This window comes from Larus michahellis, chromosome 23 (assembly GCF_964199755.1).
Source record: "Larus michahellis chromosome 23, bLarMic1.1, whole genome shotgun sequence".
In the NCBI taxonomy this organism is placed as follows: Eukaryota; Metazoa; Chordata; class Aves; order Charadriiformes; family Laridae; genus Larus; species Larus michahellis.
Window position 1 is genome coordinate 4,092,555 of NC_133918.1, and position 15,222 is coordinate 4,107,776.

General features: G+C 68.4%; 1 protein-coding gene across 1 annotated transcript in view; it reads left to right on the forward strand.

Moving 5' to 3' along the window:
* Positions 1-14,250, forward strand: part of MIDN (midnolin) — an 18,241-nt gene extending 3,991 nt beyond the window's left edge. Inside the window, 6 exon segments of the mRNA XM_074565943.1 lie at positions 955-1,017; positions 6,916-7,183; positions 7,186-7,301; positions 7,884-8,016; positions 8,141-8,449; positions 12,495-14,250. Of these exon segments, the coding sequence (XP_074422044.1) occupies positions 955-1,017; positions 6,916-7,183; positions 7,186-7,301; positions 7,884-8,016; positions 8,141-8,449; positions 12,495-12,757 (1,152 nt within the window). The 3' untranslated portion in view covers positions 12,758-14,250.
* The last annotated feature ends 972 nt before the right edge of the window (positions 14,251-15,222 follow it).

The following is a 15,222-nucleotide window of genomic DNA, read 5'->3' on the forward strand; positions in this document are numbered from 1 at the left end:
GGGGGACACACACACACACTGCGTACATCTGCCGGCACCTACGTGTCGCGGGGGGGCACGTCCCCCAGTGCCGCCTCCCCCACCCCACGCTGGTCCCAGCTTCTCTCTCTCCCTCCCACCCACCCCCCCTCGCCGTGGGCAGGCTTCCTGTGCCATGAAGCCCCGCGGGCCCCCCCCCCAAGCTGCTGGCTGGCTGGCTCCCTCCCTCGCCCCCATGGCTGCAGCCCCCCGGGCTGTGTGCACCGTGCGTGGAGTGGGGGGGGGGTACCCCAGCACCGTGTGCTGCCCCCCCCCCCCCGGGGTGCAGGGGGTGGATGGGGCAGAGGCAGCTGAGCAGTGGGGTCCTGGGCTCCCCTCCTGCCTGCCAGCTGTGGAAATGCTTGGGGGGAGGGGGGGGGGGTGCTGAGGGGGTTTGGTCCCCTTGGAGCAGCTGGGATAGTGACTGGGTGTCCCCGTCCCCCCCCCGGTGTGGGTGGCCAGGACCAGTTGAGGCTGCACTGACCCCCACTTTGGGCATCGTCTTCTCTCCCCCCACCCCTCACAGCCGCCTCAGCTCTGGAAAACTGCAGGACCTGGGGGTCGTGGAAGGCAGCAAGCTGACGCTGGTGCCCACCGTGGAGGCCGGCTTGATGGTAAGCGGCCTTTTTTTTTTCCTGCTGCTCCCTCCTTCCCTTCTTCCTTCCCTCCCTCCCCCACTCGTCCCCATCTATTATTAAAGCCCCGGGCGAGGATGTGCTGGCAGCCCTGCGGCTCCGCTGCCCCAGCCCTCGCTGAGGAGGCAGCGCTGGGCTGGGCACGGCAGCAGGTTTAATATTTCACTGCTTTCTCAGGGCTTGTGTAGAAATAGTGGAAGTGACATGTCATCCCTCCCCTCCTGCCGCACAGACGCCCCCTCCTTCTCTGCATTTGTAATGTTAATCCCCCCCCTCCATCTTTTTTTTTTTTTTTTTCCAGTCCCAGGCATCCAGGCCAGAACAGTCGGTGATGCAAGCTCTGGAAAGCCTCACTGAAACTCAGGTGAGAGGCACCGCTGGAGACAAAGGAGGCTCTGTGGGGTGGGGGGGGTGGGGGGACAGGACGGGACCGCTGTGGCCTGACTCCTCTTTCCCCTCCCAAAAAGCTTTGGGGTTCAGTGCCGCCTTTAGGTTTCACCTTCAGAAGGGGTTGGGAGCGCTGAGGGTGGTGCCCTGGGGCGGGCACCGTCACCCCGTGCAGCGCCCCGGCGCAGGGAGGTCCCACGCTGCAGCGCTCGCAGCCCAAACACGCCGGCAGCCGGGGAGGGCAGAGGCGCGGGGAGGTGAAGTGACTCACCCAAGGTCACGGCAGCAGGTCGGCGGCGGAGCCGGGTGGCCCAGAGACCTGCCCGGGGGGGTGTGAGGCTGCAGCCGCCCCCCGCGCTGTGTTCGTCTTCCTGCCCTGCTGTGCATTGAGGGGGGCCGCTGGGCCCATACTGGGGGCTTGTGGGGCTGCAGAGCCTGGCTTCTCCTCCCAGCGGGGCCGGGTGGCCCAGAGACCTGCCCGGGGGGTGCGGGGCTGCAGCCGCCCCCCCACTGTGGCTGCCTGCCCTGCTGTGCATTGAGGGGGGTAACTGGGCCAGACTGGGGGCTCGTGGGGCTGCGGAGCCCGGCTTTTCCTCCCAGCACCCGAAGGGCTCGTCCCCTTCTCCTTGGAGCCGTCCTTGGGGGGGGGGGATTGGCCATGCCCAGGTGTTCTGGTGCTCTCCGTGTCCCTGCCTCGGTGGCCTTGGGCTGGGGCGCCGGGTGCCGAGGAGGGGGCGCGGGCGGAGGGGGTGGCGCTGGCGGGGGCCGTGTTTAGAATAACTGTGAAGTTTCTGGGCGGCTGGCGGGGCGGCCTCCAGCGCGGGAGGTGGCGGGGCACAGGGGGGGGGGTCCCCGCGGGGAGGAAGCGTTCCCAGGGCTGGGTGAGCCGAGCGGGTGCGCGCGCAGCCGCCGCCGCCTGCCGCGAAGGTGGAATTTACCCCCAGCCGCGCAGGCCCTGGCTTCTTTGTTTTCAGTCTCTTTATTATTGCTGTTAAACTCTTTCCTTCCTTTCTGGCCGATGCTGCAGCTTCTTTTTTTTTTTTTTAAGTCTTTTTTTTTCTTTTTTTTTTTTTTTTTCCTTTCACCTGCCTCGCTGAATTTGGAGGTGGGGGCTGAGCCCCAGGGCCAGGCAGGGGGGGCTCAGCGGGGGCACGGTTGTGCCCCCCATGGGGATGTGGCAAGGGCCGGGGCCGCTCTGAGCGTGGGGACCTTTTCTGCTCCGCGCTGCCCTTGGCTGCTCGGGGTGACCTTGACTTTCAGCAGCTGGTTTAACCCCGTGTGGGCCAAGTCGGGGAGGGGAGGGGGGAGCTTATGCCAGGACTCCTGTGCTGGGGTCTGGCTCCTGCCTCTGCCGTCCCCGGGGGGCCCGGTTTGCTGGTGGGGTGCTGCCCGTCCCAGCGGGGGGTGCAGAGCTGTGGGAGGGGGCTGCTTTTGGGGTCCTGGTGCACATCCTGCCCTCGGGGTTGCAACCGTTTCTGGTGGGGGGGCCGTGCAGCTCCCTGCCGGGGTGGGCGGCGAGGTGGGATGTCCTGGGGAGCAGCAGGGCCAGGGAACCCACGGAGCTGCCTGGACCCAGGGAGGCTTGGGGGGGTGCCCCGTGTATCTATGGGGCTTGTAACACCCGGGGGTGGCCGTGGTTCCTCCTGGCCAAGCGCAGCAGAGGAAAGGGAGTGGGGGCTACGGTTTGGTGGCCCACTGGGGGCCGGCGGCTGAGATGTGCCGCCTGGTTCCCCCCCCCGCCCCGGGACCATGCAGGCGCTGGCTGCGGGAAGCAGCTCCGCACCTCCCTGCCCACTGCAGGTTCCTCCCGGGTCGGTGATTCAGGAAGCTGGGGCTGTGCAGGAGGAACCGCCAGCACCTGGGGGGGGGCGGGGGGGGGGGGGGGGGGGGCAGGAAACCACTCCTCTCATTCATGCTTTGCTCGGCTCTGCCTGCGTCACGCATCCTCCGGCAGCGCAGGGAGAGCTGCGCCGGCTTCCTCTGGGGGTGGCGCGGGGTGGGGTGGGGGGCCGCGGCGCTGCCCCCCCCCCCCCCCCCTTCCCTCCCTACCCAGGTGGCTCAGGGAAAGTGGCTGCCAGGCAGGAGGTGACGCCGTGCCCCGGCTGAGCGGCACGGGGTCTTCCTGGAAGGGCTCGCCGTGCTTCCTTCCGCCGGGCACGCTCGGCGCCTGCCCCCGCTTTCCAGGGAGCTGTGCCCACGGGCAGCTGGGGTTGGATCCTGCAGCCTCAGCTCTTCCTTCCCCCGCTCCCTCTGCCCCACTGCGGGTGCTGGGGGGGGGGACGGGGACCGTCCTGCTGGTTCTACCAGGGCTGGAGGCTGCAGCCAGAGGAATGTGGCCGGGGGGCTCTGCCCCCCCTGCACTCCTTGGCATGGAAACACACCCACCCCACCCCCCCCATCAGCGGCGTCAGGGTGGTGGGACCCAGCTGTCGGCCGCAGCTGCGCCCGGCTGGAGTGTGTTGAGAGCCTGCAGGGCTGGGGGGCCATTTCCTGCTCCCCCCCACCACGTTCTCGCTCGGGGCTGGCCTTTCCCCTCCAGATCTGCCAGGAACCGGAGCAGGGAACAGCTTGCCTGCGTTTCTGGGTGGCGGGGGTGCTGCCCTCCCTGCTGGGGGCAGGGGCTGGCCGGGGACAGCCCGGGGGGGGGGCCGGGGGTGTCTGGGGCTGGGGTGACGCGGGGCCAGGCGTTGGAGCGAGGCGGGAATGCGGCGTTCTCTGAGTCATCCGCGTTTCTCAGAAGCAGCCGGGAGACACTTGCCCCATCCCTGGCGGGCCCTGAGCCCGGCATGGTGCCGCCGGGTCCCCTCCTGGGGCTTGACGGGGTCCCGGGGGACCCCTGGGTGAGGGGCCTTTGGGGGTCCCAGTGCTTCCAACCCCCCCCGCCCCCCCCCGGCGGGGCTGTCCCGGCCCCCGTGGCAGAGCCGGCTGGGAGGGACGGGGTCCTCCCTGGCTGGCCGTGGGCGGCCGAGCAGGCGGCTGGGTGGGACGTGTTTGCATTGGAGCGGCCTGGTTTCGCCGGGGGGGGGGATTGGCAGCGGTGTGGGGGCGGGTGCTGGGAGCCCCAGAGCCCTGCTCCCGCCGGGCCGGCCGCCCTGCCTGGGGCACCGCCGGGACCCAGCCGGCTCAGCGCCGTGGCCGAGCCCCTGGTTGCCTGTGGGGGGGCCAGGGGGAGGCCATGGGACACACCCCCACACATCCCCCCCCCCCCCCCAGCTGGGGAGGAAGGGGTTATTTTTAGCGCTGCTGGGAAGCATGGGCTTGGCGTGGGTTTGGGGTGCTCTGGTTTCTCCCAAGGCTGGCGAGGGGTCAGGCGGGGCGCGGGCAGGCGTGAGTCAGATGGAGCGTGGGGGGGGGGGGGGGCGGGGGGTACGGCTTTGGGTGCCGGCTGACGTCAGGGGGCCCCGGGGAGGTGTGGGGCTCCCCCGGGCTGGCCTCGGTAGGGAGGGGAGAGCAGCCGGGGTTGGTGGAGGGTGGCAGGGGCTGGCGGGGGGTGCTCCTGCCCTGGCTGCCTCCCCCTGCGTGTGGGATGGGGGCGGGGGCTGCGAGCAGACCCTGTTCCCCACTTGGGGTCTCGGTGGGGAAAAGGATGGGGATTGCCCATCCTGGGCACGGGGCTGGGCTCGGCCGGGTGGCAGGAGGGGGCCGTCCCCTTCCCCAAGCATGGTGTCGTGTGTGTCCGTGTCCCCCCCCCCTGCCTCGAGCTGGGAGAGCGGCGCGTGGACCCGTTTTGGGAGTCCTGTGTTTGTCCCGTGGGAAATGTCCCACCTCCGCTGGCTCCGCGAGCGGCAGCAGCAGGGACAGGGTGGCCCCGCAGCTGTGCGGGACCGTGGGCAGGCGCTGCCTGCTGCTGCCTGCCCTGGCGCTGCCGCCCGCGGGGGGGGGTGTGGGGGGGTGTGCTCCGTGCAGGAGTCGTGACGGCTGCGCCGGTGATGCCGCCAGGCTGTTGTGACTGGAGCTGGGGCAGTCGTGACCGAGCGGTGGGGACGGGGTGCTACGTTTTGGGGCGAGGGGGGGTGGGGGCAGAATGGAGTATCCATCCCGGGCTGCTGCCGGCAGGGAAACGGAGGCAGAACCTGAGCCGTGGGGCAGGACGGGGGCTGGGGGTGACGCTTTCCTGCAGCCAGGTGCGATGCGCGGGCACACGCGTGTGCGCACGCATGCCCATCTGCATGCCCGCCGTCCTCTCCCGCGGCCCCCCCCCCCCCCCCCCCCCCCCCCCCCTTCCCTCGCCCCGTAACCTCCGTGTCCAGAGCTGCAGTGTCTCCTTCACGCCCACCTCTTCCTCTGCAGCCTCCGCCTGACACGCTCGGGGCTTTGCTGCTGGTATTTTTAAAGCTGCTTTTCCCACGGCTTCTCAGAACCGGCCTCCGCTGGAACGGGGCGCGGGGGAGCCGGGATGGGGCTGGGGGGGGGGGGGCAGACTCAGAGGGGGGGCCGTGCTTTGCAGAGGTGCCAGCCCTCAGCTTGGGGGGGGGGTGGGGGGTGTGTGTGATGATGGGGAGCGGGGCTCTGCGGGTCCCGCTCGGGCCCCCTCGCCTCGTCCTGCGGCGGGCGCCGGCTGCGCCCCGAAGGGTGCCGGTGGGGGTGTGGGTGGGTGACGTCTGCCGGGAGCCGTGCACGGCGCTGCACGTGACGGGCTGGGAAAGCCAGTCCTTGCTGTGCCCTAGAATAGCTCGGCTCGGGGAGGGGGGGGGCGGCGGCGGTGGTGGCGTCATCCCCATTAGCTGTGACCCGGTGTCCTGCCCACAGCCCTGCCTGTGCGTGAGCCCGCGCCCTGCAGCCGGCCGGGCTGGCGGGGGCGAGAGGCACAAATTTCCACCACCAACCCCCCCCCCCCCCGCCACCCATCTACGCACAGAGGGGGAGCACCGTGGCATGGGGGGGCTCGTGGCTGCCTCCCACCGCCCCCCAGGAATGTGGGGGGATGCTCAGGGGAGGTAGGGGGCTCCCCTCTTTCCTGGTGCAGATGTCGAGTGATTGATGCATCCCGGGGGGGCTGAGGGGTATGCTGGCAGGGGGGAGGGGGCCAGCAGGTGTTGGGGATTGGCCCCCCCCCCCCCCCCCGGCACACACAGCCGTGACCTGGGCAGGGTTAGGGCCCCCTGCTCTTGTCTCCGCGCTGCAGCTGCTCCATCACCTGCCTGCGCCGAGGCCTCCGGGGTGGGCAGGGGCAAACCCTGCCTGTGCCGCTACCCCCCTCCCTCAGGCTGCCTTTGGGGATGGAAAGGTGGGGGGGGGGGGACGGGGGGAGGTGGGCTGCCTTCTCCTCCCTGCCAGCCCCAAGTCGCAGCGGTGGGCACAGCAGGCACCCGGCATGTCCTCGCTTGCCCCCTCCCCATCCTTGGTGAGGAGCGTGTTCCCTGTGCTGGGGTGGGGGGGGGGATGGACCCCTTCCGTGCTGGCTGCTGGCCCCGGGGAGGGTGGTGGGGGGGGTGTGTGGCTGCGCGGCGGCCCCGGCTGCGGCCCCTGCCTGTCCCTGCCCGCCGGGCGCTGGCGGCGGGTTCACCGCCGGGGAGGGCGAGCGGCACGGCCCTCTTGTGCCGGGAGATAAAGGGCGGGGAGGGCAGGAGGGAGGAAAATAACCCCCCCCGGCGCTGTCAGCTGATGGAGCTGGCACCGGGCTGGGGTCGCGTGGGGACAATAGCCAGGCTCGTCCGCCTGCCAGGCTGGCACGGCCGAGGACTCGGGAAAAGGCTGTCGGGGGAGGGGGGGGGGGGTGTCACCCCTTCGCTGCCCTAATGACCCCTCCTTGCGGCCGTGTGGCCCCGTGGGGGCAAGAGCCGCCCCCTGTTCATCACCGGAGTGGGGGCTCGGTGCAGCGGGCTCACTGCGTGCTGGGGCTGACGGAGCGGGGGGGGTTTTCTTCTCTCCCCAGGTCAACGATTTCTTGTCGGGACGGTCCCCGCTGACCCTGGCCCTGCGTGTGGGCGACCATATGATGTTTGTGCAGCTCCAGCTGGCGGCTCAGCAGAGCAGCGGGCAGCTCCAGCACCGGCACGTCATCGCCAGCCGGGGCGAGGCGGGGGCCGCCGCCAGCCCCCACTGCCGGACACTGCACGGCGGCACCGGTTCCGGTTTCGCCCGCATCCCCGTGGTGCCCGCCTGCCAGCAGAGCCCGACCCCCAGCCCCGCACCCGCCGCGCCGGCCCCCCTATGTACTGTAACGCCCCCCACCCCGCTCCCGTCACCGCCGGCATGTTCCGGTCGCACGGGGCCAGCGCGCAGACGGTGAACAGCAGCGTCGTCTCCTCCTGCTCAGAGGTGAGTCGGGTACCAGGAGCGTCACCGGACTGGGGTGAGTCGGGCTCCCAGTGCCATTGGGGCAGGAGTGCCACGCCGGGGGCTTCCCAGCCCTGCTGTGGCCATGCCCTTCCCTGCCTCAGTTTCCCCACGTGTGGGGCAGGGGTGTTCCCCTGCCCGGTTTGCAAAGTGCCCCCAGGTCCCGGGGTGGGGCTCAGGGACAGGGTGTAAGCCAGGCTCGTCTTCACACCCTGCCTGTCCCCCCAGGAGCTGCTGCTTCCCCTTCCCCCTTGCGCATCCGGCCTGGGTGTTGGGGGGGTGTGAACGCCAGGACCCCCAGGGTTGGGGCCAGCAATGCACAGAGGGGTGGGATGGCCGTAGTCCCTTGTGTCCCAGTAAAACTGGGGCTGGTGGTGCGTGCTGGACCTGGGGAGCCTGGGGTGGCTGCGGGGGTGTCCTGGCGTGACCCGGCGGTTTGAGGGGCTGGAGCAGGGCTGGAGCAGGGCTGGAGCGGGGCTGGGTGCCCCCCCCCACCCCGGTGCCCCACCACACCTGGGTCCCCGGCCCAGAGGCTCATCCCGTGTCTCTTCCCCCCCCCGCAAGGTGGACTGCGGCACCCGCAGCAGCAGCTCCCCGGGCAGCAGTCCTGCCCCCACGGCCCGATCCCGCAAACCCGGTGCGGTCATCGAGAGCTTCGTCAACCACGCGCCTGGGGTCTTCTCAGGGACCTTCTCCGGTAGGTGACGCTGAGCCTCCCCGGGGGGCCACGGCGGAGGGGCCGGGGGCGACACAGGGGCTGCAGATCCCAGGGGAAAAAGGGGATGCTCATCTCACCCCCGACCTCTTCATCCCCCCTGCAGGCACTTTGCACCCCAACTGCCAGGACAGCAGCGGGCGGCCGCGGCGGGACATCGGCACCATCCTGCAGATCCTGAACGACCTCCTCAGCGCCACGCGACACTACCAGGGCATGCCCCAGTCCCTGACGCAGCTCCGCTGCCAGACGCAGTTCTCCTCCTCATCGTCGTCCTCCTCCTCTTCCTCGCCACCCGCCTCCCCGGACCTCGCCACCAAAACTACCTCAGAGCCGCTGCCGGCGGCCGCGGCCTCCCCGCCTCTGCACCCCGTCGTCCAGTGCCAAAGCCAGATCCGCATGTGCAAGCCCAGCGGTAAGCCCCCCTCCCTGCCTCTGCGCCTCGCCGTGGGGGGGGGACGACACGCTGAATGCTGGGGAGGGGGGGGGAATGACACATTGTGTGCCGGGGGTGGCCTCGGCCAGCCCCAGTAGCGGGGGGGGGACATGGCCGGGGTTGGCGTTTGGCATCTCTATTTGGCGTCCTCGTCCCACCTGGGGGAGTGGAGAGGGGCTGGGGAGCCCCTGCAGCCCCCCCAGGTCAGAGCTGAGCCCCCCCTGTTTTGCATAGGATCATCCCCCCCCCCGGCCCCAGCCCCAGCGGGGCCCAGTGTCGGAGTCTTAAATTTTTATATCATTTTATTCCCTGTAAGGACCGGCCGGTTCCCACTCCTGGCATGGCTGAGGGTGCCGGAGCAGGCACGGGCACCGGGGGGGCTCTGCCCCGCTCCCGCCCATGGCGGAGGGGGCTGGCAGGCAGGATGGGGGGCTGAGACACCCACCCCCCCACCCAAGGAGGGGGCTGCGGTGATTTTCCATCAAAGCGGGGGCCTCAATTGCAGGGTCTCGGCAGGGGGCAGAGGTTTGCTCCTGCCTGACCCAACCCTGCCGGGGTGGGGGGGTGGGGGGGACGACAACACCCACCACCCGTGGGGACCTGGGGGGTCCCCGCACCCCGCTCCAGCTCCTCTGCTGGCTGCAAAACCCTGTAGAGACAAAGGATCCCATTTTGGGGGGGGGGGGGGACAGGGACACAGGGGGGACGCTGGCAGTGCGTGGCTGGGGGCAGGTGGCTGCGGTGTCCCCGTCCCTGTCCCCCCCCGGGAGCTCTGGGCCTGTCCCTGCCGTGTGGGTGGGTGTTTTTTGGAGGGGGGGGGGCACACGACACCCAAACTCCGGCTCCTCACCCCCCTCCCCATTCACAAACCTGCTGCCTGGGCTGGGGGGCGCGGGTGGCTCTGGCTGGGGGGGGTCCGGACCCCCACCGTGGCGCAGAGGGCGGCTCCCGCAGCGGCCCCCCCCGGGCGGTTGTGGGGTGCACACCTGCGCGCCCCGAGGCCGGAAGGCACCCGGAGGTGCCCGCCCCGGTCCCCCCTCTCACCCCCCCACGATTTGCTTAGAGAAAAGAAGTGAAACCGCCGGTGCCGGCCGGGGGGGGCTCGCCCTCCCCTCTGGGTTTTCTCTTCCTCCTCTCCCGGCCGAGGGGAGTCTGGGAGCGGGGCGGGGAGGGGGGGGGTGTCTGGGATGGCTCCCAGCCCTCCGTGACGTGACCAGGGCCACCGTGGCCCTCCCCATGCCAGGGCTTCCTGAGGCCACCTGCGCCTCGTGGAGGGGGACAGGTAACCTGTCCCCCCCCCTCCTTTGGTGTGACAAGTCCCCCCCAGGCCCTGGCTGGGCTCACCCCGCTTGGCATGAGCCCCCCCCCCCCCCCGGCAGCCCCTGGCCCCTGTGTGTGTTCCCAGCAAGGGAGAGAGACACCCCGAAACCTCCCCCCCAGCCCCGCGCCAGCGTCCGACCCCGGTGGCACTTGTGCCGGGGCCACCTGCGCGGTGGCTCTGCTCTGTGCCGGGACCCCTTCTTGCCCATCCATTCCGAGGGGGGGGGGGCCTTGTTTGGGTTCACAGGGGGGTTTGTCCCCTCTGTTGTCGTTCCCCCCCCCCGTTTCTGGCATGCGTTCCCACCCATGTCCCCCAGGGTGATGCTGGAGCATCCGCAGCATTTGGGGGGGGGTCCTGGGGGGGTCTGGCCCCATCCCTCAGGGCCGACTCAGGTCCCTGTTGTGCTGGGGGGGGGACGCTGTCCCCTGAGGTCCGAGCTGCGTTTCGGATGTGGGGCTTTACCCCCACCGGGTTCACGTGGGGCTGTTGGAGCGGTGGCCTTGGGTGCAGCCGTGTCCCTGTCCTGGGGGAAACTGAGGCAGGAGGGAAGCGGAGAGGCTCCGTCCCCTTCAGGTGGTTTTGCTGTGTCCTGAGACACCCCCCCCGCTTCCCGGCAGATGGGGGTTCGATGCTCCCAGCCCCCCCCGCCCCCCCCCCCCCGCCAGCTCCTGCCGCAGCCGTTCTCCCGGCCAAGTTTGTTCTGGAGCGGGATCCCTTTTTTCCTCTTTCCCCAGCGCTGGAGCCCACGTCTGGAGCTTCAATTGTTGGTCCTCCCACGCGCCGCAGCGGGGCCGGGCCCGCGCCGGCTGCTGTGCCGCGGCGGAGGGGGCGGCCGGGCTGGCGTCGCTGCCCCCTCACCGGGGAAGTGCCCCCCGTTTGGCAAAGCACCGCGGAAAGGGGCTTCTCCCCAGTGGGGACCAGTCTGGTGCTGGGGGGACGGGACCCTGCTTTGGGGGCGCATCTATGATGCGCGATGCTGAGTGGGGGTCTGCGCCATCTCCTGGGTGTGGGAAATGTTGGCCCCCCCCGTGGCCCCCCTCCGCCATTGCAGGGGACCGCTTGTGGCAGACGGAGAACCGGCAAAGCACCCTATAAAAGGGGCTTCTCCCCAGTGGAGACAAGTCTGGTGCTGGGGGGGGACCCTGCTTTGGGGGTGTCTGTGCATCTGTGCCATGGGATGCCGAGTAGGGGGCCAGGTGTGGGGTAGGTCAGCCCCCCATGACCCCCCCCCCCCCCGCCTCGCCACCTTTGCCATTGCAGGGGACCACAACCAGTGTGGAGAACCAGCAAAGCACCGTGGAAAGGGGCTCGTCCCCAGTGGGGACCAGTCTGGTGCTGGGGGGGACCCTGCTTTGGGGGTGCATCCGTGATGCGCGATGCCGGGTGGGGGTCTGTGCCATCTCCTCAGTGCAGGGAATGTTGGGCCCCCGTGACCCCCCCCCGCCTTTGCCACTGCAGGGGACCACAACCAGTGTGAGAACCGGCAAAGCACCATATAAAAGGGGTTTCTCCCCAGTTGGGGACCAGTCTGGTGCTGGGGGGGACCCTGCTTTGGGGGCGCATCTGTGATGTGCGATGTCGGGTGGGGGGTTTTGTCATCTGGGTGCAGGGAAGGTCAGCCCCCCCCCATGACCTCCTGCCACCTCCTGCCACCTTTGCCATTGTAGGGGACTGCTCGCAGCAGGCAGAGAACCGGCAAAGCACCGCGGAAAGGGGCTCGTCCCCAGTGGGCACCAGTCTGGTGCTGGGGGGACCCTGCTTTGGGGGTGCATCTGTGCTGTGGGATGCCGGGTGGGGGTCTGCGCCATCTCCTGGGTGTGAGGAAGGTCGGCCCCCCGTGACCCCCCGCCGCCTTTGCCACTGCAGGGGACCACAACCAGTGTGGAGAACCGGCAAAGCACCGTATAAAAGGGGTTTCTTCCCAGTGGGGACCAGTCTGGTGCTGGGGGGGGGACGACCCTGCTTTGGGGGCACATCCGTGATGCGCAATGCTGAGTGGGGGTCTGCGCCGTCTCCTGAGTACAGGGAATGTTGACCCCCTGTGACCCCCCCTCCACCTTTGCCGTTGCAGGGGACCGCTTGAGGCAGTTGGAGAACCGGCAAAGCACCGTAGAAAGGGGTTTTGGTTTCTCCCCAGTTGGGGACCAGTCTGGTGCTGGGGGGGACACGGACCCTGCTTTGGGGGCGCACCCATGATGCGCGATGCCCGAGTTGGGGGCATCTGCGCCGTCTCCTGGGTGTGAGGAAGGTCAGCCTCCCATGACCCCCTGTGACCCCCCCCCCCCCCCACCTTTGCCGTTTCAGAGGACCACAACCAGTGTGGAGAACCGGCAAAGCACCATATAAAGGGGGTTTCTCCCCAGTGGGGACCAGTCTGGTGCTGGGGGGGACACGGACCCAGCTTTGGGGGTGCATCCGTGATGCGCGATGCCCGAGTGGGGGCGTCTGCGCCGTCTCCTGGGTGTGAGGAAGGTCAGCCCCCCCCACCTTTGCCGTTTCAGAGGACCACAACCAGTGTGGAGAACCGGCAAAGCACCATATAAAGGGGGTTTCTCCCCAGTGGGGACCAGTCTGGTGCTGGGGGCGGGGGGACCCCGCTTTGGGGGCGCATCCGTGATGCCCGAGTGGGGGCGTCTGCGCCGTCTCCTGGGTGCGGGCAACGTCGGACCCCCTGTGACCCCTCCACCGCCTTTGCCGTTGCAGGGGACCGCTTGCGGCAGACGGAGAACCGGGCGACGCGCTGCAAGGTGGAGCGGCTGCAGCTGCTGATGCAGCAGAAGCGGCTGCGGCGGAAGGCTCGGCGGGACGCCCGCGGCCCCTACCACTGGCTGCCCAACCGCAAGTCCGGCCGCACCAACAGCAACAGCAGCGTCTCCAGCGAGGGCAGCCTGGACCTGGACTTCGAGGACTCGGTCTGGAAGCCGGAGGTCAAGGCGGACATGAAATCCGAGTTTGTCGTAGCATAGAGCCGTGCCCGGTGTTTGTGGGGGGGGGGGTTGGATGGGGACGGGGACGGGACAGGGAAGGGCGCTGGGGGTGGCGGGGAAAGGCACACCCCACCCCCACCCGCCCCCCCCCTCCCGGGGTCGAGGACTCTGCCGTTGGGGGGGGGGGGGGGGGATACACACCCCCCCCCCCCGCCCCATCCCGCCGCCCCGGCTTGGCGGTGGTGTCATTTCTGTTGTCATGGGCCAGATCTCCTCTAGATTTGCCATCTCCTGCCACCGGACCCTGCCCGTGCTGGGGGGAAGCGTTTTACGGTGGGGGGGGACACAGCCAGGGTAGCCTCACACATGCACACCCCACCCCCCACCCCCCTCCAAGACTTGGTTGCGTTGGGGGGGGAGCAGGCAGGAGCTGCCGCCCCCTTCCTGCATCCCCCCCACCCCCGCACCAAGCTGGGAGCCGGGGGGGGGGGGGGTCCCAGCACCCGGGGGGGGTGTCCCTGGGGGATACGGAAGCTGCTGCTTTGCTGTGAAGAGGGGTGCAGTGGGGTGGGCTGTGTCCCCGTGTCCCCCCCCGGTGCGGGCAGGAGGAGATGAAGTCTCTTTCGGAGGTGCTGGGCCCCCTCCCCCTCCCCCCCCCCCCCCAGGTTTGGGGGCCATTTGTTTTCCTTCCCTTCTATATGTAGCATTGCTCAGCTGCGGGGCTGGGACCCCCCCCGGGTGGCTTTGTTTGGGGGGGGGGACGACACACGCACATGCGTGTGTGTGCCTGGGCGCCACCGGCCCCGCTGCCGCAGCCAGGGGGTGGGTTTGGGGGTGGGTTTGATTTTTTTTTTTTTTTTTTTTTTTTTTTTTTTAAGGGGGGGGTGGGGTGTGGGGGGTTGAATTTTGTTTGCGGAGGGGAATAGAAACGGCGCCTTCCCTCCCGGATTCCTTCCCGCCCGCCTCTTGGTTGGTTGGATTGATTTTTTTTTTTTTTATTTTATTGTTTTTTAATTATTTTTTTTTCTTTTTTAACTTAAAAAAAAAAAAAAAAGGAGGAGAGGAAAGATTGGGGAGGGGGAAATAAAAAAAAAAAAAAAATTACAAAAAAATAATGAATAAATAAACCCAGTACTCGGTCATGGCTGTCCGCAAGCTGTGGGGCTAATATTTATAGACATTAATTACCCGACTGAGCCAATACTGACATAGTCTTGCATAGGCCGTAGAAATCCTTTTTCTTGTCCGACTTTTGATTTTTATTATTTTTATTATTTTTTTTGTTTTTTCTTCGTCAGGAGATCTGTGCAAATAGAAGAACCCATGTGATGTGTTTTTGTTTTTGGGTTTTTTTTGTTTTTTTTTTTTTGTCTGTAAAAGTCTCTTTTTTTTGTGTGTGTGTGTGTGTGTGTGTTCGGGGGAAAGGGGGAGGGGGGGCACGGGGAGGGCTGGGGCGGGGGGGAGAGAGCGAGGCTTTCGGTCTTTAATATTTTATTTTTTATTTTTGAAATAAATTTGGGCAGTCTGGATGCAACCGGCGCCTGCCTCTGCCGTCAGTGTCGGGGTTGGGGGGGGGGCGGGATTGAGGGGGGGGGGACAGCCGGCCTCCCCCCCCCCGGCTCCTTCCTGTACCTTAAAGTTATTGACCTGAGTGTGTAGTTGTGCACGCACACGCCTGTGCCCCCAGCCCCATGCAGCCCCCAGCCCCACACATCCAGCCGTGTGTAGCCCCCAGCCCCACGCATCCAGCAATGCACAGCCCCAGCCCCACACATGCAGCCCCCAGCCCCACACATCCAGCCCCATGCAGCCCTCAGCCCCACACAGCCCCCAGCCCCACACATCCAGCCATGCGCAGCCCTCAGCCCCACACATCCAGCCCCATGCAGCCCCCAGCCCCACACATCCAGCCGTGCGCAGCCCCCAGCCCCATGCAGCCCCCAGCCCCACACATCCAGCCCCATGCAGCCCCCAGCCCCACACATCCAGCCATGCGCAGCCCCCAGCCCCACACATCCAGCCCCATGCAGCCCCCAGCCCCACACATCCAGCCGTGCACAGCCCCCAGCCCCACACATCCAGCCCTGCACACACACGGAGCCGCACAGCCGTGTCCAGCGCCGCACACGTGGCTGCACACGGGTGCACACGCATGTGCCCAGCTTTCCACACGTGCTCACATACGTGTCGGGGGGGTGATGGAGCTGACACACGCACACACCCCCCAGCGAGGGGCAATGGGGGTCCCCTGGCCCTGGCCCCCCTCTCAATGGGCCGGGGACGGTGTTTCCAGCCCCGGCGGGACCCCGGTGCGGTGCTCGCCCGACAGGGTGAACCCGGTCCCATCCTGCCCCCGGGCGCTGGGCCGGTTCCACCAGCCGGGCCGGCCGCGGGTGCTGGCACCCTCCCTCCGGTGCCGGCCTCACCGGCCCTCCTGCGTCACGGCAGGGCGGCCGCGGGCCGGGGCGGAGGGCTTGGTGGCCACGAACCCGCTGACGCCCCGG